At 39.6% G+C, this 26,451-nt stretch overlaps 2 protein-coding genes across 2 annotated transcripts in view; both read right to left on the bottom strand.

Moving 5' to 3' along the window:
- Positions 1 to 6,249, bottom strand: part of LOC139740513 (programmed cell death protein 6-like) — an 8,381-nt gene extending 2,132 nt beyond the window's left edge. The window contains exons 1-4 of the mRNA XM_071651105.1: positions 6,114 to 6,249; positions 4,477 to 4,762; positions 2,233 to 2,511; positions 1,505 to 1,648 (exon numbers count right to left, since the gene is read on the bottom strand). Coding sequence (XP_071507206.1) covers positions 1,505 to 1,648; positions 2,233 to 2,511; positions 4,477 to 4,762; positions 6,114 to 6,140 — 736 coding nt within the window. The 5' untranslated portion in view covers positions 6,141 to 6,249. The remainder of the gene's footprint in view (positions 1 to 1,504; positions 1,649 to 2,232; positions 2,512 to 4,476; positions 4,763 to 6,113) is intronic.
- A 4,900-nt stretch (positions 6,250 to 11,149) lies between these two features.
- Positions 11,150 to 18,138, bottom strand: LOC139740524 (cAMP-responsive element-binding protein-like 2). Its single transcript, XM_071651113.1, has 3 exons — positions 18,001 to 18,138; positions 16,280 to 16,507; positions 11,150 to 13,878 (listed from the first exon to the last, which is right to left on the bottom strand). The coding sequence occupies exons 1-3, from the start codon at positions 18,064 to 18,066 to the stop codon at positions 13,681 to 13,683; spliced, it is 492 nt and encodes a 163-aa protein (XP_071507214.1). The 5' UTR covers positions 18,067 to 18,138; the 3' UTR covers positions 11,150 to 13,680.
- Positions 18,139 to 26,451: the final 8,313 nt, after the last annotated feature.

Raw genomic sequence — 26,451 nt, forward strand, 5'->3', positions numbered from 1 at the left:
TACATAATTATATTAAAAGATAAGGGTGTGGCTCATTTTAGAGATATAGTTAACTTGCTAATGAGGGATTGTCATATGAAATACGAACGATGCATATTATCAGAGGCAGGGTTCAATCATTGTACAACGTTTGTCTCATTTCAGGAGGGGGACAAAATTGAAAAACAACACATCTCATCAGCATCTACCCTTTCCTCAGTTTAGCAGAAACATTTTCCAGTTTGAAGAGTGACAAAGACTGTGTTCAACATTGATAAATTATCAGGAGGGATATCAAAGCTTTGTGACGGCAAATTTGTCGATCGAAACCTGCATGGAACAACTGTCCATTTCAAAAAGGGGAGGGGTAATTTTCTTTACTAACTGTGCAGTGATTACATCAACGTTGTCATGTATGACCTCACATATTTTCACAAAACAGAGCATTGATGAAGGGAACGAAAAAAAAACAATAAAACGGGGCAAAGAAAGAAAGACATTTGCATTACACGAGAACGAGACACTGTCTCATCATTTTAAATGCAACGTATGAGTTTATGGAGAAGAAAAATAAAATCATGAATTATTCTTTTTTCAAGCTAAGTAGTGTCATCTGAATTGATTGATACACTCGTCATCACTGAGTACAGTTTTTTTTTTTCCCGTAGAGCTTCAACAGGATGGCTGAATTACAACTTGTTTGTAATTTTTTGCCAACCACAAGTACTCAATGCAATTTTCAGATTTACGGATGCACAAAGAAGACTGGAAGTAACAATTAAGCCACTTTTAATGCTGAATTGTCGGACGGTTTTTCTTGATGATGAATATTAAGGCTTGGAGAATGGTAATTGTTATTTCTATTTCATTTTTCCTTGTATGGAAATCAAACAAATGAACAAGCAAGAGTCATCGGTTAACAGCTCGTTATTCCGAAGGTTCGTTATTCCGAAGGCTCTTTATTCCTAAGATTCGTTATTCCGAGGGTTCATTGATCCGAATTTCATTTTCGGATTAACCAATCTTCGGAATAACGAACCTTCAGAATAACGCCATAAATTTTCGGATTAACGAACCCTTTTTCATTTTCGGATTAACGAACCTCTATATAGGTATAGGGAATTGCGTGTTTCGGATTAACGACCCTTCGGAATAACGACCCTTCGGAATAGCGAACCTTCGGAATAACGAACAGCACCCGAGTCATCGATGCATGCGGCGTATCGGCCTGTGAACGCATCAGCTATTAACTCGTTGAAAATATTCATCTGATTAGAATGACAACTGGATAAAATTTCATTTTGTCACAAAAAGTTGCAATTTACCTGTCGGATTAGACTTTCGCCTACTGGATCTGTAGGGTTCTTCAGATCGCTGTGAAAAAGTTGATTTCAAACAACTCTCTCACAGCGATCGATCTGAAGAAGCCTATACAGATCCAGTAGGCGAAAGTCTAATCTATAACAGGTAAATTGCAACTGATTGTGACAAATGAACTTTTATACAATTAGCCATCATTTTTTACCTTGTTGGAATTCCGTAGCATTTATGCCACCAGATTTGTCCGCGTCGAATCCTTCGAAGACCCTCTTCCACTGCTGGATGTAGTCCCAGAGGGCGGCAAACTCTCTCATGTTTATTGTTCCGGTTTTATCTTGGTCAAAGATGCCTTCATGAATTTAATATGATAGAAGACGATTAGATACAAACTATAATCAGATTTTAGAATTCATTCATACTTTCAGTTTCAGTAAGTTTTATTTTTCCGCTTGTATAATGGAAATCGATATGACAAAATGAGAAAAATTTCACATAAAAATACACACAAGAGTGTTCATTTCAAATTATGAAATCAGAAGAATAATACATACATAAAATAGTATGTTCCATTGTGTACATAATGTTAAAGTATAGAGGCGGAGGAGCCATCGATGACACAACCCCTATGTAGAAACCTGCCCGGAGAAGGCTTATATTTCGGTATGTGTCCGTTAAAACGGTATCCCTCGTATGTTATACCTGCCGTTTTATTGCCCGACGAGGCGTGGAATTTTGTTCTCTGGACGTTGTCCTGACATGATCGGGGTAAGGTATCTTAAACAGGGCGTTAGAGGGAATGGACTGTGGATGTTAGATCAAGAGATGAGTTTTTGATGTGCCAGGGACTTTGGGTAGTATGCACACTACTATGGGGTTTTCTGCCAATCTGCACTCAAAAGCACATAAAGGGTTAAAGGTATGGTGAATCATCACCTATCATGTGTCTACAGGTTGCCTCGTCGAACGTGGTCCAGTTGGCATTCGTCAGGGCCTGCTGCAACTCCTTAGCCGTCACTTGCCCGGAGTTATCCTGGTCCACCGCCGTGAACCACGAGCAGAGTTCCGGGTCCATTCCCGGAGGAACTCCACCCGGAGCTCCCGGTGCGCCTCCGGGAGTCCCATGGGCGGGGTGGTAGGCCCCTGGAGGTGCGGCTCCGGGGGCGCCCTGCTGGTACGCACCTGGTGGCTGAGCAGCGCCCGCTGCACCATACCCTGTCAACGTGTCAGGATTGTATAGAATCATACAGACTTTGGTCGGAAAACGAGTTACTAGTTAACTCCATTGTTGTTTTTGAGATACACGTATTTGCAATTAAACCTGCTAAACACAGAAAATGAGAAGAAAATATAGGACATTTTCATTCATGATTCAATGATAGTTCTTGTAAGTATCACTCGATAGCGAGTGAGGTAGGCATACCAATACTGGCCCGAAATGTTTTATTCTGCTCTTATCTGATAATGGACTCACTTTTAACGTTTACAAATGATGCCTTCACCCATTTTACAAAGTGTTATACTTCAAGGTAAGGAACGAAACGTCAATGTTAGACATTCCATCTTGCCAAGGACTCGTGTAATATTTACTTCATATCCCATAACTATAAGAGCAGCAACAAACTAGCTATAGCGATGCCAGATTGCAGCAGAAAGTGAAGCAGGCGTCAACACGAGGTGCCGACAAGCCTGCACTGCAAAAAGTCCGGTGTTAAATAGTGAACACCGAGCTGGTGTTAAATTTTCGGTGCTCATTTATGGTGTTAAATTAACACCTCCGGGTGTCATTTCCAAATATAAAACTGTTTTTTGAAGAGTTTCTTAGTAACTGCACTTCTTGTTGATTTTTGATTTAAACAAGACGATCAAGAATTTTACATTAAAATACTAGATTTTTGAAAAAAAAATGTGAAAATAAATTTACACCACAGTAACACCAGCTGGCGTGGTCTCTTATTGAAGCTGGACGGGTATTAAACCATTGATATTAACACCAACAAATATCAAATCAACACCATGTGGTGTCATTTTTGAATTAACACCAGTACAGTGTCAAAATATCACCAGGTACAGTGTCAAATTAACACCACGAAGTGTCAGGTGAACACTTTTCAACATCACCACAGTGCATTTTCTACACCTGTGGGTGTGGTCCTCTATTAACACTTGATCGGTGTTAAATTTAACACCCATGGTGTTAAATCTAACACCGATGTTTTTACAGTGTGATGAAACGGGAGGCCTTTGCAAAAGGCTGATAATTACAATTCAGTGAACCGCAAGATTAAAGGTCATGAACGTAAACATAACCCATTCTAACCCTAGCGGATTAACCATGATTGCAGATGGAATCTGACCTGATAGGCCTACTCAATCCTGCCATGTTAAAAATGAATTACACACAACGCGTTCTTATATTTTTAACTAGATGTTTGCACATTCTGTGATATAGATAAAAGCAATTATGCATGCCTTTCTGTTTCACTACTGATGATGAAAGAAGTAAAATTTACAATGGTATAAGGTAATTATAAAGCATTCGACCAAGAATAAAAAGTGGATATACACAAGTAGCAAAAAAATATATGTGTATTACTATAGCCCTTCCCGTTTAATTGCAATGAAGCAGTACACGTGAGTCGTGCACAATCGCACACAATCAATTGGACATGACGCGAGTGCGTATTAATCATTAACGAACAGTCCATAATCGCATACAGACAATGTTTACACTAAACTCCAACGGCGTCGCTGTATAACACTATACTAAGAAATGAAATGTGCGTAAAGTAAAACTCTGATTTTGAAATCTAATCGGCCCCACTAACTATAATTTTACTGCACCAGTCTAGGAGGAGGCGAGTACACAATAGGCCTATAGGCAAATCGTGCAAGCATGCAGGTCTACTCTAAACTTGTTGCCAATGTTCCTCCTTATGTCGCCTTCAGAATGTCAGCCAAAGTAACCTGAATGCCGCTTTGCGCTCTGCATTCCTTTCTTGAGTTAAAGAAAAACTAAACATGAATTTCTCTACATATAGGGGCCTAAAGAAACATGATGCGAATCTCATATTTCTGATAATTTTATGGATAGTACACTGATGAAGTATCTTGACACTCACTCCCATCCCCATCCCCAGTGATTACAATGTACACAGGGGTTTCCGGAATTGAACTCACCTGGTTGTTGCCCATACGGTTGCTGAGGTGGAGGAGCATGGCCGGGGTAACCTTGACCCGGCGCAGGTGCCTGGCCCGCATACCCCTGGGGCGTTTGACCAGCGTATGCTGGATTGGGCGCTTGGCCGGGAAATCCTTGCCCTTGAGGTGGTGGCGCCTGTCCCTGAGTCGGCGGGAACTGTCCCGGATAGCCCTGTCCCGCTGGTGCACCAGGATACCCCTGAGGTGGTGCAGTTGCTCCCGGTGCTGGCCCGCCCATGGGAGGTGCCCCGGGCCCTTGACCGTACTGTAAGGGGATTATGAAGTCATAACTGTCATTCGATAGGGCCTATTGACATCGCTGATGTTATTTACATAGGTCGATCCTGTATTTTGTAACATCAGAGATTAACATAAACATAAAAATGGTGATGACGAAAGAGAAGAAAGCTAGCGTAATGATCATGCAAGACGAGAATCGTATAACCACAGTGATGATAGCAATGCCTATCATGATCATTATTGTTATTCATCTACATGTTACTGATATTCCATTATAAATTTGTCGGGCTATACTTTTCCTTTAATTGTCTACTTTTCCAGTATACGATTATGAGAAAAGAATCATGCTAAAAATTAGGCAGTATAGGTAGCCATGATTCCCGTAAATTACCTGAAAATGAATCAAGACATCCTCAAGAAACGCATATCTATATCCCGTAAATTTAATGATACAGTAAACCTCGCATGAGTCGAAGCTCTCGGGACTGACAAAAATGCGTCGACTTAAGTGAAATTCGACTCTCGCGAGAGTCGATTTTTTTTCGACTCACAGTTATGTACATATAGTATAGGACATTTGCATGCATGTGTGTGTGTGTGTGTGCGTGCTTGTGTGTGTTTGCATTCAAATTTGTCTGTTCTTGAAGATAATGTTCTTATTTTGTTCTAAATTGAACATGGAATTTGTATCAATACTAGTACCTAGTAGTTAAACGTAGTTCGCTGAGAATGTCTGCGCTAATGTGGCAATGTGCATGTGCTATGTCTATGGTGCAACATAGGTAGCCATCTCTGTCAACCTACCCTGAGACAAACACTCTCCCAGGCCCATCCTACCTCCATTGAACAAAACTGTACAGCCAGCCGGGCACGCACAAACAAGCTCCACCCACTTGGCCTGTCACTAAAATATTAAAGCAGCGATTGGTTGACCAAGGAGTTCTGGCTTGACATGGATAAAGTATGGATGTGCTGTGTGTATGGATAAAGTACATGGATCGATGTGCTGTGTGTATACATACATGTGTATGTATTCGACATGCGTGCAGAGCGGTACGGTGAGTGTGCATGCTTACCTGCAGCAGGCCAGGGACGGGGTTCTGCGACATGCCGATTATTTTGTTCTCCTCTAAATGTAATGAGAATGCCAGACAAATCTTCTTCGGCTCAAGTGATGTAAACTACGTGTATTTTGTACAAAAGGGACTGACTGTTTTACTTCGACACAGCCGAAATTCGACTCTCGTACTTCGGCTTATCCAAATATTTCTTAGAGAAAATACATAGGGAAAAATCGGGACTTTTTATTTTGCTTCGAGTTAAGTGATTTTCGACTCACTCGACGTCGACTTATCCGAGGTTTACTGCATACTTGCCTGCCCGGGTGCTCCTGGATAAGCCATGATGATTCCAAATTTCCTCCTTTCTTTCCAAATAAGATTACACTCAAATTACAATCAGAAGACACATTTGAGAGACGAAATGCTCTTCGCCGCGAACAACACGCAAGCGTCAACTGGTGCACACACCACGGACTCGGCAACTATAAATGTACCGGTGTGAGGTCCAAAGTTCAAGCCGCGGGATAACTTCCAGCGATGGAAGTAGATTCCTGCCTAATTTATGTCTACGAGAGAAGTGGCGTCAGACCTGATGTGGACAGAATAATTATACATATTATATTCTGAGAATGTACACAAACGTCAGGGTTTGTTAGTATTTCAGCATACGCTATCGGGTCATAAGCGTCACGTCTAATTTTAGCACTTAGAAGATGGCAGCCTACAATAAAAGATAAACATAATAATAATTATATCTTAATCCTGCACAGCGTTATTTCCGATGTATGATGCACTTCCATTTTGCCTTATGAGTTCTGAGTTCTGAGAATAGTGTACAGTCAGAAAATAAAGAATCTTCATGGTAATTCCTATTTGTAGTAATAATGATTGCACCAATGAAAATATATCAATCCTGGAAATCAGCAATATTCTAAAACATCGTTAATATGTTCATCGATAAAGTTTATGTGAATTTTGAAGACTCTATATGCTCGTCGATGAAAAAAAAATGCTAGTACTGCGTTAAATATTCACTATTTTCCCATATTAACAAAAGATCTGAAAGCTTTCGTATTTTATGGATGTAAATGTATACAGCAATCGAGGTCTATACAACCGTTTCCAAAGCAGCCATGCAAGTTATTCTGTACCTCCTTCATAAATTACCATGAATAATTGTATGCCTGCAATGAATGACAAATTCGAATGCATAAATTTCAAGTTACGATCATCAGTGATAGAAATATAAAATACCAATTTAAAGATACACAAATACATATTCTCTTGAAGTATTTGAAGTTTTTCTTTAAATATCTATTTGACGCAATGACAAAAAAAAAAAATGCAATGACGTACCAATCTCGTAAAGTGGACGTCATTACTTGCATAATTATTTAAGCATTCCTTGACGTCTCAAAGTTCAAGAGAATTCCATTTATGCATACTTGGGGTCTAACCTTTGACCTTGGACAAAATGTAGACCAATAAGTGTCAAGGACAAAGCAAACAAACCATCTCACGAACAAGAAGAAAACCGAAACATAATCGGTAAATACACACATAATCGAGAAAACGTGTGATTTCTAATCAAAAGTCGGTACATACCAACGCACTTACTATATGCAGGTGAGACTGTGCCAATAATGTGGATTCGGACGTGATGGCGTCACTTTGAAACTTTTACGCACGGTGCATGAAATACCAAGAATCGCGATGTAAAACATGATCACTTCCGTTTTAGGCTAAGGTTTCGAGGAAAAACTACAGTACAATGTACTATACCAACCCTTCCTTTGAGAAGGGATGCCTAATTTACACTTTGTATGACCTATCGACATACTAATGATTTTCTTGCGGAAGACAAGGTTAAAATAGAAAATCTTTAAGGGAGAATAAATTCAGATATATTGAATTCCTGGGTGCGGATACAAACTGGGGAAGGATAGTGTTTCAGGGTTTTTCTTCCCCCTTCATTTTGACGCACACGTACAAAGACTACCCTCTCCCCATTTTCTCCGTATCAAGACGATTATCATAACCTCCATAATATATCTAGAGTTGCAAATTGGACGAGAAACTGAAGAAGAATGCTGTGCAAGATATTTGTATATGAATTTGGAACAGTGCACTCCCGTTATACCGAACACGGTTATGCCGAAATCCCGTAACGAGGTAAAAAAATCAGGTCCCAAAATAATCATCTAAATACATGTATCTTTGTTCGATACTTCATTGTTCGGTTATGACAACATTTCGATGTAACGAAAGAAAATCGCCGGTCCCGACGAGTTCGTTATAATGGGAGTGCACTGTACATGGTATGTTTCTCAAACATTGCGGGAATCCCCAAAGTGTATGTACAGCATCATTAGGCCTCCATGTTGCATGATACACATCTTGTCCTGAAATGGACAAGATGATTCAATTTGCCTGCATGGTGATTCTAATGTTAAACAGCTGGCCAAATTAGCTGTAATGATTGCACATTACACTGACAGTGTACTCATGACAGTGAATTCGTTATGAAGATGTATACAATGCACTCCCATTATAACGAACACAGCCATAACAAAATTTCAGTTACAACAAGGTAAAATTAAGGCCGCAACGTTATCCACTCTGTATTCTTATTGTTTATTTATTCGATCATAACGAAATTTCGATATAACGAAACAAAACTGTTGGTGCCGAGGACTTCGTTATAACGGAAGTCCACAGTACCATGAACAATATTGTATTTGCTTTTGAGGAAATCTGTACGGGGTAATAAGTACCAGGTTTCAAATGACCCTTTGGAACTTTTGGCTCCTTCCAATTTCTGACAAATTTTATTGCTTCTGTTTCGTCAAATTCTTATATTGTACACAATGCATGTATTACTTACTTTTTTTATCACCACACATACACACCCACACACACACACACACACACACACACACACACACACAAATCAATGAATAAATCAAACAAAGAAATTACAATAATTTCAGTAATGTACATAATTTCACAGTATTGTATGTACGAGCAGTTTCCTACATATCATCACCCGATCACAATATGGAGCCAAGTAGACAGAGAAACAATGAAAACATTCTTGCAAATCCATGGTGCTGTTTCAGGGGCGGATCCAGGAATTCCGTAAAGAAGGGGCGTGTTTGCAAAATTAAAGGGGGGGGGGCGCACGCACCCCTCCCCCATTTTTTTCTTTTTATTTCTTTTGTTTCAACAAAAAATAAAGGGGGGGGGGGCGTGCGCCGGTTGAGGTCCTTCCTGGATCCGCCCCTGTGTTTTAATAATGTCATATACCTTTGTCTTTTTTACAGTGCAATAGAAAATACACTGTATACAGTCCGACCTCTTCTATCCGGCCTCCCTTTATCTTGATCTCTCTATTATCTGGATGCAATCTCGCTGTGATTTTTTTTTTCTTCAATCTAATAATTACGGGGGAAAGAAGGATTTCAAACTCAAACAAAATTCCTACAAAAACTCACATGAATTACATATTACATGTTATTTCCAACATACAGTCAACCTCGCCTAAGTCGAATCTATTGGGACCGGCGAAAACACTTCGACTTACGCGAAATTCGACTTCCGCGGAAGTCGAATTTTTCTTCGACTTGTATTTCCAGACGAATTTTCATAATGCAGTGTCTTATCATGTTTTTAGTGGCCGTGAAATTACAGTAGACGGTAGTATTATGTTGTAATTAGTATTTTTGTTTTGTTTACGTTTTAAAAAAGAATCCTGGAGCTCAATTATTGGACTGTGATAATCGAAATGCGTTGCACGTAATTTCTGCAAAAGATCGCGAAACAAACGCGGGAGTTCGGGGCGCCGTTATTTGTTCGGGGATGTTTTTACTTCGGTAAGAATTTGAAAAAGATATATATATATCTTTTTTTTTCAATGAACTTTTCCGCACAATGCGTCATGATCTGGTCGTGATTTGCTTTTCAAAATGTCTTTACTGTCTCGACATAGCGCTTGACCTTCGCCAGACGTGCGCGATGTTCGCAAAATCTTCGTGAAACATCGAACAGACCCCGAAGCTTCTTCGGAGAATGTCTCCTGCACGTTTCCCGATATTCTCCGATAAATTTTTATAATGCAGTGTCTTTTTATGTCTTTATTGGCAGTTGAAATACAGAAGACGGTATAGCAATACGTATATAGTATATAGTATTTAGTGTTTTTTGTTTTGTTTTGAGTTTTAAAAAATCGAGAAACTTACCGGTAAGTTGGACTGTAATAATCGAAATGCGTTTCATGTACGTCAAAGGGATCATTCGACATTTATTTTAGCATCTTCCGTAGCTGAATGTTATTGCTATTTATTTTCGAACGTAAAAGCAAACATCCGGCATTTATTTCATCATCGTACGGAGTTGAATACTATTGTTATTCATTTCCGAACGTCAGAGCAAACATCAAACGTTAATTTCCGCTGCACCATCGAACGCATCATTTCGAAATTTAAAAGCAAACTTCCGACAGTTATTTTAGCATCGTATGGAGCAGAATATTAGTGTTATTCACTTCCGGACGTAAAATCAATCATCTGACATTTATTTCAGCATCTTCCGGAGCCGAATGTAATTGCTATTTACTTTCGAAAGTAAAAACAAGCATCCGACATTCTATTCTATTTAATCATGGTACAAATACGGTGTTGAATATTATTGTTATTCATCTCCGGACGTATAAATGACCATTCGACATTCATTTTAGCATCTTCCGGAGCTGAATGTTATTGTTATATATTTTCGAACGTAAAAGCAAACATCCGGCATTTATTTTATCATCGTACGGAGTTGAATACTGTTGTTATTCATTTCCGAACGTCAAAGCAAACATCAAACGTTAATTTCACCATCGAACGCATCTAAATGTTACTGTTATTCATTTCAAAATTTGAAAGCAAACATCCGACAGTTATTTTAGCATCGTATGGAGCAGAATATTACTGCTATTCATTTCCGAACGTAAAAGCAATCATCTGACATTTATTTCAGCGTCTTCCGGAGCCGAATGTTATCGCTATATTTACTTTCGAAATTAAAAAACAAGCATCCGACATTTATCAAATCATGGTACAAATATGGAGTTGAATATTATTGTTATTCATCTCCGAACGTCAAAGTGACCATTCGACATTTACTTTTATGGAAAAGCATCTTCCTGAGCTGAATGTTATTGTAATTTTCTTTCGAATGTAAAAGCAAACATCCGGCAGTAATTTTATCATCGTACGGACTTGAATATTATTATTATTAATTTCCGATCGTCAAAGCAAACATTCGACATTTATTTCAGCATCTTCCGGAGCCGATTGTTATCCTTATTCATTTCGAAACGCAAAATCAAATATCAGACATTAATTTCAGCATCGTACGGAGCTTAATCTTACCTTTATTCATTTCCAAAAGTATGAGCAAAGATCCGACATTCATTTTAGTATCATACGGAGTCGAATATTACCGTTATTCATTTCCAAAATTAAAAGCAAACATCTGACATTTATTTTAGCTTCTTACGGAGCCGATTGTTACCGCTGTTCATTTCCAAAAGTAATGGCAAACATCCGACTTTTTTCGCGGGCCTCCAAAATCTTCATTTCTGAAATTTTGGTTTTTATGTTCTTCTCAGTTGGACATCAAGGATACAAGGGATATTAGGGATAACTTGTATTCGACCCTTGGGAGTATTTTATTACAAAAGTAGTGGTTTTTTTTTCCTTCGCTTATTTATTGAAGAATGAAAGAATGCTTCACTCAATGTCTGAATGACGTGCGGGAAAAAAACTTCGACTTGTGCGATGAAAATTACATGTACAGTATTTACACAAATCTGGACTCGAAATTATCTTCGACATAGGCGAAATTCGACTTGTAAAACTTCGACTTGCGCAAGATTATTTTAAAGAAATAAGTAAAGAGAAAATCGGGACTTTTCTGGAACTTCGACTTGGCCGAGTTTTCGACTTATGCGAGGTCGACTTAGGCGAGGTTGACTGTAATTAGCATACATTCAAATCAAATTCTCATCGAAATAACATGCATTCTAGAAAAAAAAAAAAAATCAGTGCATTGCTACCATTGGGTAGGTAGCCGCGTGTATCAAACATTGAGTCTTCCATATCTGGCCAAATCCCTTCTCCGGCTGAGTGCCGGTCCCAACGAGAGGTCGGACTGTATTGTGTTTTCTTCAAGGAAGACATGTGCCTACATGATGATTTGTATAACTCACACTGAGCTCATTTTCTGGGTTGTGAGACTAGAAAAGTTGAAATCCACCAAAGTTTCAATTAATCATTAGCTTTAAGTCTTGAGGGCGCTGCTACATTCTCTTATCATAGGAGCTAAAAGTATTGCTCTGTATGTGAGGACAACATTGACATATTGCACATGAGACCCCAAGTGGGATATGACAAGGAATGTTGGTGTTGAAGTTATCATTGCAAACAGAACCAGGGAGGATGATTATGCTGGTAAATTGTATAGCAGATATGGAAGCCAGAGTTTGATCAAAATTATATCTTTGACACTACAATCTTCTTGTTTCAGTTTACACTGTACAGTTTAAGTTTATTAGCAATGGCATAAAATATATACATGTACTCACGTATAAGATTTATCAGAGAAAGAGACAGCTCAGAGAGAGACAAAAGATATCATTGGACCAACAAAAGAGTTGCATAATTTTCTGCTCCCCCTTTATCTTCTCGAAAACCAAACAACTTGACAACAAAGGAGAGACAAAAATACATGCTCATACACACACATACAAATGCAACACACATAGATACACATGTAAAGGACCCTACTGTACAAAATATCCAAAATATACAATTGTACAATCACATGTACATGATACCCCTCTTCCAACGTGAACAAGCACACACAAAAAGACATAATATATGCATATTGTCCCGTTGGACATGCAATCTCTAACTGCGCTTTCTCGATTGTCATCCTCAGATTTATGCCTCTGTAGACAGCATACTTTAGAATAAGAACACTGTGGATGATAAATAAATAAATCTCACATAAGCTGACATGCACAGGACTGAAGAAAGTCTATTGACTCATGCAGAAGTCAACAAAGTAAAAACAGAAGAGAGGAGTAATATCCTAAACTTTTTCACTGCGTCAATTTAAATTCAATATGGTGGCTCAAATGACAACTTAAGTGAGGTACCATATTTCTACAATCTGTGACATGTTATTTTTTTTCTCTGTAATGAGGTTTCGTTGAACTGACACTGCATTAGCTCTGTACATATATCATGACTGGTGTCTATTACAATCTCAGCGATTCTAGTGGTCTCTTTCTTTCAACCAGGTTTTTGTTGACTCGGCTTTTTGCCGTTATTACTTGCTGAAAAAGAGTTCATTGTGTTCTTAAAGAGGAGAGAAATAATTTGGTTTAAAATGACTCATGAAAACACACATACGTGGTGCGAAATGTAGATATAATTGTCATACTACAGGATTCTTAGTGAAGACAGGTTGGAAATATTTCCAGAACTACATTACTCTGTATTTCGTTTTATACACACAGCATGAAATGTGCATTAGCCAGAAATGTGTTCTGCTTTTTATGCATCTTCACTGTCGTGAACTACAGCATGATCAATGGCACTTTTCCTGAGGTATAGACATGTATCTAAACTAGTCCTCGAGAAGAAAACAGCCTTTCATCTCCTCTCTCTTCTGCACAGCATAATCACCAAGTGCTGAAAGATATGCAGAATGTGTAAACATCGAGAGTTTTGTGCTTGGCACGAACGAATGTGATCCCCTCTGCCATGACATTGTCTCGATTAGCATCCTCCTGACAGTTTTAAAACTAAAATTTGTCTATTGTTGATGACTGTCAGTCAAAGTCATCATCGCTACTGGAGTCTCCACCGGCCATGGCTGGAAGCTGAGAGGTCTTGTCAGATGAGCAACCGGGCACATTGTCCTCCTCCTCCTCCTCTTCCTCTTCCTCTTTGGTCGCATCCTCCTGGAGTGTACTCCTGATCTCCGTTGGCTGCTCTCCGTCGTCCATCATCTGACAGAAGTTCTTGTACTGTCAGAATAAAAGCAATGTAACGATAAAAATATATCAATGACAATATACCGTATGTTCCCTCCCCCCCCCCCCCAAATTACATGTACAACGGTACCTTCCACAACGATAACTTTAGAAATAGTGAATCAATCCAAACACAATTTCAGGGTATGAAACTATAACTCATAGCCCACATCTTACAGAAAACTCCATTTAATTTGCTTCAGTGGTCAAAGAGAAATGAGAATTTTTTCTTGTAGAGCATGTCAGGAATCCCTTCCCTCCAAGTTCTGTCTATTGTGTTTACACAATAATATGCAGTTCCAAGAACATCCAAGTGCTAAACTTGGAAGAATCAGACTCATGACATGCTTTACAACAATCCACATTTCTCTGTGACCATTTAACCAAACTGAATGGGATTTTCTGCAAAATAGAGCTAAGATGTTATACAAGTGTATGTTAAGACACTGAAGTAGCATTTAGATGGTTTAATCATATTGGATGTTATCAATGCAAAAATCTAATTGTAATTTTTTTTTTTGGGGGGGGGACATACTGTAAAAAAATATCACAGTAACAATAAAAAAAAGAAAAAAAGAATAACTGCTGCAGCAGAATCCTTTGAATTATCACAACGACAGCTCCCATAGTTGACTTAGTAGTCTATATATGGCCATACACTTGCTCTTGAAGAAATTACATCAGACTTGTTGATGCATCCATATATGACTACAAAATTGGGATTCAAAACAAGATTTTAAAATTTCATTCACCTAACATTCTCTTATTTCATCCTTTATAATGTTCAACAGATATCTGAATTTCCCCTTTTCTTCATTAAAGTGCAGTCCTACTTGAGATGTGTAAAAAGACTAGTTAGAAGGCATAATACAGTACCACGTATGTTCTTGGGTTTGTCAACAAAATGTAGCTTCTGGTAGGATTACACTTATACTTGGAAGAGGTATGTAGGTTACAACTGTACAACTTATTTTCCCACAATGATGTTGTATAGCACAGAATCAAGTTCTTCATCATGGCAGTAGTATGTACCATGTTGACTTTGGTATTACGTTTTAGGGTTTGCCCAAGTACAATGTATAGGAACATGAAAAGTCACACTAAGTGTGACATGATCTGTTGAGTATATTGCAAAAGCAAACACGATTCATGTATTTAATCATTTCAAGTGGGCTATGGGCAATGAGATTTATACTAAAAAATCTTACCAGTAATGACAGCTAATTTTCAGGAACAAAAGATTCCATTCCAAAGTATGAGGCACAAACATTTTGCCAAAAGATTGTATTTTGGTGGTCAGAAAAAGAAAAAATAATTGTTATGCCATTTACAACGATATCAAAATAAAAGTAGATCCAGGATATTGACAATTCAATGTACATTATGTATATACAGTACAGGGGAAACTCGGTATAACGAACACTGCTATAACGAGATATCGGTTATAACGAGGAAATTTTCTCGGTCCCAAATTTCCTTCCACACAAGTCTATGTAAAATGCTACTCTTATAGCGAGATCGGCTATAACGAAATAACTGCTATAACGAGATAAATTTTGTGACTTCCAAACAAAGAAAAACATAGTAAATCAAACCTGCTATAGCGAGGTAAAGTAAAATGCCTTCGGTAAAGCTTTGCTTCGCTTGTGCTATCATCTTCCGAGATAGTAAAGCTTGATGCGCCAAAAACTGTCTTGTATACACATAATCACTTTCTTCAGTGCACTCCAGCTAGCACTACATGTTGTACGTGTGAAGTGTGTGTGTGCACGCACACTGATACATGCAGAGAATGTGGTGAGACGGCCATATGTATACATGACATCATGACGTTTAGCAGGTGTGAGGCAATCTGATGCTGTGATTGGCCTTCTACTTAGGGAATTCCCCGTCTTCACACACACGCAGTCATAATGTACATACAGAATGTGTCACATACACACACAGCATTGTGCAGACCATAAATTCAAGCTTTCCACACAACACACACCCATACGATAACCACATATCCACAGACGATCTTGATACAATCGCAAGCTATATAAATTTACAAATTCAAACATCTACAATTAATAAGAAACACATTCTTGATATTGGATTTCCTTGGCAAAAAACATCTTCTTACCCATATAGGTGAGTAATTCCCTCACACACAATATCAAGTTATCTGTATTGATTGAAATATGATGGGTAGTCCCACATGTGCAAATTAATGTCTTTATTTTATGCCTTCTTTTATGCCTACTGATATAACGAGATATCGGCTATAACGAGGAAAATGACTCGGTCCCGACCATCTCGTTATATCGAGTTTCCACTGTACAACGTTGGTGTAACAACGTCTTTTCCATGTCAGATGCAATTACTAGTCATTGCAGCATAGAGATCTATTTACCTGTTCCAGCTTTTCGCGCAGCCGCAAGATTTGCTTTTCCTTAGCTGCCACTGTTTCTTCCAGGAGTTGGTACTTCTGCTTCTTACGTGCCCGACACTCCCTTGCACTCTGTCTGCTCCTCTCCAGCTTGGCATTCCTGTCAACCCTAGAGGGCCTCCTTCCTCGCTTGCCACCAGCTGACTGGATCTGCCGCAGACGCCCACTGCTCCTCCCAGGCTGGCCAACTCCCTAAAAAAGAAAAATGTCATATTATATCAATAAGCAGGAAGGCTTTTCTTACTCTCTTGTTTAGCTGGGCTGGGGTAGGCCAACATCTTCAAAGCAAATATCATGCATTTAGTCTGGGCTACACTGCACTACTATAGTACTATTAATTCTACAGCTACCTATATAGTGCAGTGTAATAGAATAGATTTTCTCACACCATGCCATCCAAAAAGATCCATGCGCGTGCATGCACACGACACCCTGGTCCTTGCTATGTAGTGTACATGACTGATCATCATATTCTGCAATTCTGTAGTACGCCAGTAACCAGTAGTACGGTACGGTATATGTGACCGTGCATCACAAAACGAACAAAAAGTCGCACACACTGATTTTGTGTGAGGACTGAAAATAAGCCAGTTCGGGGTTCCAGTTTGAGCATGAGCAGAAAAAGGTCATTTGTACTGAGAGACAGGCTGGTTTTCAAATTCACTGTTTGACACTGAGATAAGCATCTGTAATGCTATGACTATATTCATGTAATCCTTATAAATGGCACCTGACAGTACATCCACCTGACAGCAAGCCTATCAGGTATTTGGCAATGTTAACAGAAAAACCTAATGCTAAAATTTGGGATCATAAATCGGGCAGAGAAGTGTGTTTTTTAGCAGTTTATCTTGAACATTTTTTGGTAGAATAGTGTAATTAGGTGTGTCTTAGAGTCCCCTTTGCCTTTCTTAAAAACCTTGTACACACTCTTCATTTTCAACTCTAATAACGTTTGAAAGGATGATGCTACTGCTTTGAAAGTTGGCATAAATTATAGACAGAATTTGCAGAATGTGTTCACAAGGCATGCTCAATTTCAGTTTAATCTGATGATCCCTTCATTTTTGTTACTCCGGTGGTTTACATCCTGTGCTTTGTCCCATTCGTCGCACAGCCAGCACGGCTTGGTAAAGATTAAGCGCTTCAATAGACACTGTACTTCACTGCCTCTTTTCTCAGTTCACACTTTTCCTGAGTAAGTGCTTTCTTTCCAATATTTAGATAGGTTAGGAGAGTCCATTTGATTTGAATAATACATCATTTTAAAGCTTAAAGTCTGTTCTTTCAGAATATGCCCTTAACTGAAATTTCACGTCTGGCGACTTTCTGTTTGTTTTGTGATGCAGGGTCACATATGATAAATTGGGACCCGATAAATTTCAAGGATCTATGGGTGACGGAATTCTGAATTGTTGCACACCATGCATTACAGCCCCGTCGCTGTTGCACGGCGTCTGGTCGGGCACGGGGCTCACCGGCCAACCAATACACACAGACCAACGTACACAGTGTACAACGCAACAGTGCAACCTAAACAGTCACAAACAGACAAACACACGAGTCATCTGATTACTACGTTACGTTACATCATTAGTTGCAATATGTGGGACCATGCTTTACGGATTTGACGTTGGAAGAATTCTACAAAACGCGTCGACGAACAAGCAGAAGGTAAAACTTACTTCCCCTTGGTTTTTCTCCGAAGCGTCACCACCCCCGTCGTCTAACGAATATTCTGGTTTAGTCATAATGACTTACTTTGCTGAAATACAACGGAGGAAACTTGAGTCGGTATGAAGGGAGATTAGTTTCCGGTTAATGTTTTGTAAACATTCCGACAGTACCGTGACGCACATCCGATCGGGGCATCCGATCAACTACCGATACCGCCGGAACAAGTTATCGATAGTTTTAATGAATCGGTACGCGTGACTCGATCATGCATGCAGAACTCCGGATGATTTCAGACTTGGTCTTTGACATTTAAACAACTATTCGTTTTTCAAAAATATATAACAAATCATAATGAACAAGGGTGATGACATTGCAGATTTACCATAAGAATGCATGCAATGAATCGGGGCTCAAGGAAGCAAAACGAAGAGAGAGAGAGAGAGAGAGAGAGAGGGGGGGGGAGCCATGCATAAAATAAGTATTCAATAATGGAATAACATTGCTCCATTTCTGAAATATAAAGCCTCTATGTCATCATCCTTGTTCAGTGTAATTTGTTTCAGGTTTTTCAGAATAGTGGTTTCTCTGCTCAAAGACCGCAATACATTCTACGAATGTATGCGTGGAGCTGATGTCAAAGTAGACTGAGCTATTTATGAAAATCGTCTGTAATATACACTCAGCATGAGCACAATTCGTTTTCCTCTTCTAAGGCACAAAAGTAAAAATTATTTTTTTTTTCATTAAAAAAATTTTCATGTAAATTACACATTCCATCAACTTGATACTGGACATAAAATTTTATTGAAAGGGTAGCAATATTCAACCTGCTTTAAAGCGGTTTGTCAAGTGCTCTTTCATTGTGCTAGAAAAGTGAATTTTGTAGAATTCCTTTTATATTTTATTTATATTGTTGTCCACACATGACGTCATAACCCCTAGTAGTCTCCTCTTTACTGGTTCCAACACCAAAACTTTAAGATTTCATAGCTTATGCATCGATTGTCCGATTTTCCTCAAACTTTCACTGATGTGTACTAGTGTTGCTGCTTTCACTCGATCCACATTGCTCTTTGGGTTTGGTTTCCTGTAAAACAAGTGGAGAAGTGATAGTCATGGACTGTGTCCCATGGGAAATAATTCCAGGGGTGGATCCAGAAATTCCTTAAAGGGTGGGGGGTGCATGCGCCCCTCCATTTTTCTCTTTATTTCTTTTGTCACGGTAGACAAAAAATAAGGGGGGGGGGGGGGGGGCGTCGGGCGCGCCCCCTTGATCCGCCACTGAATTCCACCCGAACTTCGTGTTCATGAAATGTTGACATTGTTCTCCTATTATAGGCCTATCATATACACGTACTACTAACATCATACATCAGATTTTTGTCGACATTGTTAAGCGACCGGGAATATTCGTCACTATGACAATATTATGACCATGACAATTTTCATACTAAATTTTGATTGGTTGAGAGTCGACAAAGGGAGCATGCATGATCGCCTGATGGTTGCCATGAACACTGATAGTGGACCTGTGCGTTATACTACTATTATTATTGTTATTATTATTATCATTATTATTATTATTATTATTATTATTATTATTATTATTATTATTATTATTGTTATATAAAATCGAAGCGACGGTGGACATCGCATAGGGCCAGGAGTGATGAGATATCATGCAGGCTATGGCATGATTTTCTAACTTTCGAATCGTGAAATTCCGATTCCCGGTATTTTTCAAATCTAGGGGGCACCGAACCCCCGTTCAAAAGCCCAACACCATCTACTGAATTCAAGAAGCCCATCTAGTGAAGTCCTTGTCACTTCGTCTGTCTGTAAGTACATGACATCTGCAAAAATAAATCCGGCGGACGCTCCACAATTTCACGGAACAAAATAAATGTATACGGAAGATATTTTCGACCATTATTGCTGCGCATGTAAAACATGAGCGGCATGGGTACCTGGATATACCCCAAATTTCAAGGTGGAAGTTTGTTTTTTCCTATTTCCAGTAGGCCCTATATCATAGGGATAAGGAAACCTATTGAAATCTTGGCGTATAGGTATACATAGCAGGGCCTACATTAATATAGTGTTTATAATATTCCATTTTATTATGTTTATACACTATTATTTGATTGTGTGCATGATATCACGGCCTAAGGGTCAAACATAATATGCTTTTCAGTTATATAACTAACGAAGGAAACAGACGTCATCACTGGCGGATCCAGAGAGCGGGTTTGTTATAAAGAAAATGAAAATAAGAAGAAAAAAAGAAAAAACTGTGTGTGTGTGTGTGTGGGGGGGGGGTGTGCGCTCCCTTTAATTTTGTAAAGACACCAGATCCCCTTTATGCAATTTCTGGATCCGCTCCTGGTCATATAGATCAGACACGATACATCTACAAAATTGTACAGGGATTAGATGATCTCCAGTCGACTGAATTATTTGACAGTCATTTCACCTGGCAGAAGAAACAAGATTCGAGGAAATCGACTGAAGATTTTGAAGAAGCATGTCAAGTCAAAGTTGAGAATGGCCAGTCTATTATCAAGAAAGATATTCAATCAACACACTCAAGAGTCAAAACATGATCTATAAAACAGAAATTCTTAGATGAAGTTTTCAGCTGACCATGTACTCCAGTTACACAGAACAAATCGCGCAGAAATAATAATCATTGGTGCAGAGGGGCTTAAGTATAATATGGCCGCAGTGAGGCTTTAAATCCCCACTTAAGGTATGGTTTCAAAAGGTATGAACTTCGATCATGTAGCAGCACTAGTGTGGTAAACAGTGGTAACTAGTGTGGTATAAACACTAAAATAAGGATCTAAATGATTATTGGTTTCTTTCACCCATGGTATACCTGTAGCTATACCCTCATCATCTTCAGGCCTGGATTAGTGCGTCGGCTTGTTTATGTTTCGAGACGCCAATCGTCCTCTCGTGGTGCAATACTGTCCAGGGCCCTATTTTATGAAGAGTTAAAGTTGATTATCAATTTTAACTCTTCATATTAAGTATATAGTTGATTTCAGCTGTAAGTCTAGGCAGCCTGTGTGGTAAGGAAATTTAAAATCGATTTTATCTTTTGATAAAACGGGGGCCCAGATTATAGGAACAATACGACCGCTATGGATCCAGTATGGAGCGCCAAGTGTCGCATGGCCTATTTCGTTACGATATCAGTCATTTTCATTGACGGAATGACAACACTTTTATCTTCGTCGACGAAGTGACTATTCCAGGGGCGGATCCAGGAATTCCGTAAAGAGGGGGCGCGTTTACAAAATTAAAGGGGGGGGGGGGCGCACGCAACCCTCCCCCCCATTTTTTTCTTTTTATTTCTTTTGTTTCAACAAAAAATAAATTAAAGGGGGGGGGGGGGCGTGCGCCGGTTGTGGTCCTCCCTGGATCCGCCCTTGTATTCCGTTAACGAAATGGTTATTTCGTCGACGAATGAATGACTGATTTCGTAACGAAATAGGCCATGAGAGACTTGGCGCTCCGTATAAATTGTCCATGTTTTAAACCATGGTTTCAATCTTCGTGAAGTGCCGCGAACGCAAATTCTTCGCGAGTACTAGTAAGGTTAACGTAATTTCACTACTCAATGGCCGTTCGTTCCTCCGATCACCACAGCAACGCGAGATTGACATCTTTTTCAGCCAATCTCTTCTTTCCTCCGCTTTCTTCACTCCACACCTCGAAGAAGATTCGCATGAACATTCTCTCACGAATTCAACAAATCACGCTACTACTAAATGAACACGGGAAACATCAAGTCGTCGGTCTACTCGATCAACATCGCCTTCAAAACATTGGATTTGTGAACTTTTCGTCTCTATTAAATTTCATCTTTCCTTCTCGTGGTCACACAACTCTGCACTCATTGGAGAATATTATAGTGTCATCTCTATCTCATTCACGGGGATTAGTTCTGAATTGTGTCGCGCTTGTAGGCCTACATTAAGGTTAGTATTTCGGGAACACGGGGAGAGAACGTTAAAGGGGAATCCATTCCAAATATAAGTTTGTCTGATATAAGAAAGAGTAAAATATAACGTGTTCAACTGTAAAATTTTGATTGAAATCGGGTGAAAAATAAGGAAGTTATGACATTTCAAATTTTCACTAATTTTCAGGAAACAGTTCTTGAACAGTCAATATGAATATGCAAATGGCAGAGTGAGCATGTCATTCCCTCACAACTTGCCAAATAGTTTGTTCATACTTGAAATTTCCATCAGTTTTTCATTCAAACGTATCCCCGGGCCTCAAATTCTGGTACATTGTTTGCAACTGCTCACTATTTTGAAGTTATTCAACCAGTAATCATGTGTTAAACTTCAAAAACATTGAATTTTCTTCATTTGTTTGTACACGATCAATGGAAAATTATGACATGATTAGCTCACTTATTTGCATACTCGTATTCATATCCTCTGTACATAATATATTATGAGAACTGTTTTGCAGAAATTAGCAAAAATTCAAAATGTCATAATTTCCTTATACTCATCCGATTTCAGTCAATTTTTATCGTTGAACTCGTAAGATTTTGCTCTTTTTTTTAACAGACTAACTTATATTTGGACTGGATTTCCCATTCCTTTAACCTCTCATCGACTCCAGACTCAGCTTCAGAGCGCGAATTACAAGTATACTGTGAGTTAATATTTTTGAATGAAACAACGAATGGTGGGTAGTAGGATACTGTAATTATATCTGCGATCTATTTCCTTGGCAAATCCACATCCAGTGGCGTATCTAGGGGGGGGGGGGCAAGGGGGGCACGTGCCCCGGGCGCCACTCCCTGGGGGCGCAAAAAAAAAAACGAAGAAGAAGAAAAAAAAAAGGAAAAACGAAGAAAAAAAGAAAAAAGAAAAGAAGAAGAAGACGAAACTCACCGGAAGGGGCGGGGGGGGGGGGGGGAGGAAGAATGGTGGGGGGGGGGGCAGAAAACGAAATAAAAAAGAAAAACAAAACATAATGATGACTCGGACAAAATGACAGTGTTTATTGTGTTCACACAAGAATTCCATGTTATGTAAGCTGAAATACAACAATTTTCGGCTCGCTCGCTGCGCTCGCTCTATAGAAGAAGAAGGTAAGAACAAAATGTGATGATGACGCGGACAAAATGACAATGTCTATTGTGTTCACACATGTCATTTTATATTTAGCAGGCAAAATGTTTCACGGAGCAGCGGCTGCAATTTCTTTCGTTCTGAAGCGATCGATCGCCAATCGGATCAAATTAAAGAAGGCGCCAACGGTTTCGAACATACGGGGAGGGGGGCGCCAAAAAAATCGAACAAGATAAGAACAAAACGTACTGATGACGTGGAAATATACAAATTTCGGCTCACTCGCTCGTACTAATTTAGAGTATTTCTTCAAGTCCTCAGTTTGTTGGTGAAAATCGTTATCTATAAGGCCGTCACTATATCTTGATTAGAATTGTAAGATTTGATAAGCAAAAAATGACAAGAGTTCCATGTTTTGTAAGCTGAAATACAAAAATTTTCGGCTCGCTCGCTGCGCTCGCTCGCCAAAATCAAAACAAAAAGGAGATAGGAACAAAACGTGGTGATGACGCGGAAATATACAAATTTCGGCTCACTCGCTCGTACTAATTTAGAGTATTTCTTCAAGTCCTCAGTTTGTTGGTAAAAATCGTTATCTATAAGGCCGTCACTATAGATTAGAATTGTAAGATTTGATAAGCAAAAATGACAAGAGTTCCATGTTTTGTAAGCTGAAATACGAAAATTTTCGGCTCGCTCACTGCGCTCGCTCGCCAAAATTTATCAAAACAAAAAGGAGATAAGAACAAAACGTGATGATGACGCGGAAATATACAAATTTCGGCTCACTCGCGCGTCCATGGGGGGCATTTCATGAAGCAATTTGTCAGATATTTCGTCTGACAAACTGTTAAAAGCTACTGAAATCCTTGCTTCTGATTGGCTGAAAGCAAATTTTGTCCGACAAGTTATCGGACAAAATGCTTCATGAAATGCCCCCCTGATTTAGAATTTTTTTTTAAGTACTCAGTTTGTTGGTATGATAAATCGTTATCTATAAGGCCGTCACTATCTTGATTAGAATTGTAAGATTTGATAAGCAAAAAATGACAAGAATTCTATGTTTTGTCAGCTGAAATACAAAAGTTTTCGGCTCGCTCGCTGCGCTCGCTCGCCAAAATTTATCAAAATTCATTACATTTAAATCACCCTCAAAAGACCCCTTTTAAGGGCTTGAAAAGCATATCATGTGGACTTTGCTTAAAGTCTCTATAACCGGGATGGGGTTGGGGTTGAACACTAGTCTTGTTCAGAAATTAGGGGCGCAATTTTCGCGCTTGCCCCGGGCGCCGTTTCCCCTAGATACGCCACTGTCCACATCCTATACTGCAAAGCCCTTTTATTTGATGTGAATTTACTATATACATCACTTGGTTCACTTCATGTCATATTCAAACCGAATTCATCATTCTTCTAGATTTCTTATAGCTTGTCGGCATCATTTATCTTTACAGCTCTTTGTTAGCATTATCAAAAGTACGTGACACTGAACCCAGGCCGGGTACCGTTATTTCATGGCGTGAAAGTTGGCCTAAACTAGCATGTCCGCTGACTGACCGTGCACTGCATTGATTGCTTGACCTGGTTAGACTAAAATGGAGGTGGAACGGGGCTACCTCCCTGGTTTGACGCATTCAGGACATACATAGGGGAAAAGATGAAGTCCAGGGAGGTGTAGCCACCTCCCTGCAGTGACCAAACGAGTTGACCAAAAGGTCGGTCTCTAAGTCTTGTCGTAAGGCTGCGTTCACATAGAAGTATACTATTCGGGTATTCGGGCTCAATTTTCGAGGGCACGCGAATAGCTTGAATCGAACGATAGGATTTCCTCACACCGGTTTACATAGGAGAGCACTATTCGAAAGTACGAATAGCTGCGAAAAGTATAGCAAAGTGGAAATCGAGCTTGTTCGATTTTCTTGCAGCGTATACCATCTCTCGTTTATGAAATAATGACACTTTTGGTCTGGATTTGCCCTTTAGCAAAAATAAGCATGTAGACTGACATTCTGATGCAGTTTAGAAGTTGTTAATAAGATTTGCTGGGATGTAGGAGGAAGAAATCCTCACTGCATGGGATGGTGAGTTGACGGTGCGGGTGATGGTGTACTCGGTGCCCGAATACCGAATACAGAATACCGAATACCGCATACCGAATACCGAATACTTATGTGAATGCAGCCTTAGGGATACCCTCCTGAGAGCCGTAAGCCTAAATGTATACAAAACAAAAATAAAAATGATATAAAACTCCTCTGGACAGACCAATTTTTCTGCTTATACAATGAGTTAAAACTACTGATTAGAGGCTATTACTGACCATCGGTTGCAAGCTATGCGTGCAGGGTTAAAACTCCTGAGCAGAAGTTTGACTTTGCACGTGTAGACCACTGTCAGTGTTGTAGACGGTTGAAAACCTCTGATCAGTACTGTAGTTTTTACTCAGTACATGTACTTTCAGTGGTTTCTCGACTTTTGCAACACATGGCGTTCCATACATCCCCAGGTCAGTCGCACCACATAACAGGTGCGCCAATTATGAAGTCAAGACTGAGGATCGGGCGCGTGATTTGTAAACATGCCTCGTCAGCACTCACTTGCACTCACAGGCATGTGCACGTACGTGGTCACCGTTTACATCCGCGATCCGATACCCTGTTCTTGCGCTGCACACACGCCATGCACACAGGTCTCGCTCGCTCCTCTAGCTGGCCGTGCTGCCATGCCAGGGACCATGTGCACGCACCTGTACCTTTACCTTTTACCATACCAGTGCATCGTGGTGTAGTGCAGTTGTAGTGTAGGATCTTTTGAGTCTTGCATGTGGCCGGTCAAAGAGTAGAAAGTTGAAGTCGAGTTGGTTGAGTTCTTCGCGCAGTGACACAGTTAGAATTGTCTACTTCGACAGTATCTCTTGCCAACATTGTACCGAGACTGACATGTGAGCTGAGCTGTAACCTGTTAGACCCACAGAACTCTTGTGGTTAGACCTCCCTAGCTAGTTCGAAATGCCTCAAGAATTTCACGTATTGCGCTGTTTCTCATGCCACATGTTCCAAGTGCATCAAGTGAAGAAGAAACCCAAGTGGCAATGCAAGGTTTGCTCGGAGAAGCAATCTGTCCGGAAGGTTCGTATTGACTGTTGAACAAAACACTCTCCCCTCGCCTCTGCTCTGCTAACATTCCCACAACATTACATTCATTAACCCTACAGTATAAACGCCACGGAAGAGCTCCCTGTATGTCCCCCTCCCCCCACTAAATTACACTTTTAAAATACTAATATTAAACTAAATACTGGTAAAGGTTATGCCATTTATGGGAAGAGTTCCTTTTGAGACATAACCCTAGCATAAC

Source organism: Diadema antillarum, unplaced genomic scaffold, assembly GCF_040938485.1.
Source record: "Diadema antillarum isolate AM-2024a unplaced genomic scaffold, OU_Dant_1.0 seq00000857_RagTag, whole genome shotgun sequence".
Classification (NCBI taxonomy): domain Eukaryota; kingdom Metazoa; phylum Echinodermata; class Echinoidea; order Diadematoida; family Diadematidae; genus Diadema; species Diadema antillarum.

Coding starts and splice junctions, on each gene's coding strand:
- LOC139740524 (XM_071651113.1), bottom strand. CDS start 18,066: ATGACTAAACCAGAATATTCGTTAGACGACGGGGGTGGTGACGCTTCG. Junction 16,508..18,000: donor CGGAGAAAAACCAAGGGGAA/GTAAGTTTTACC, acceptor TTTCTTTTTTAG/GGAGTTGGCCAGCCTGGGAG. Junction 13,879..16,279: donor TGCGCGAAAAGCTGGAACAG/GTAAATAGATCT, acceptor TTATTCTGACAG/TACAAGAACTTCTGTCAGAT.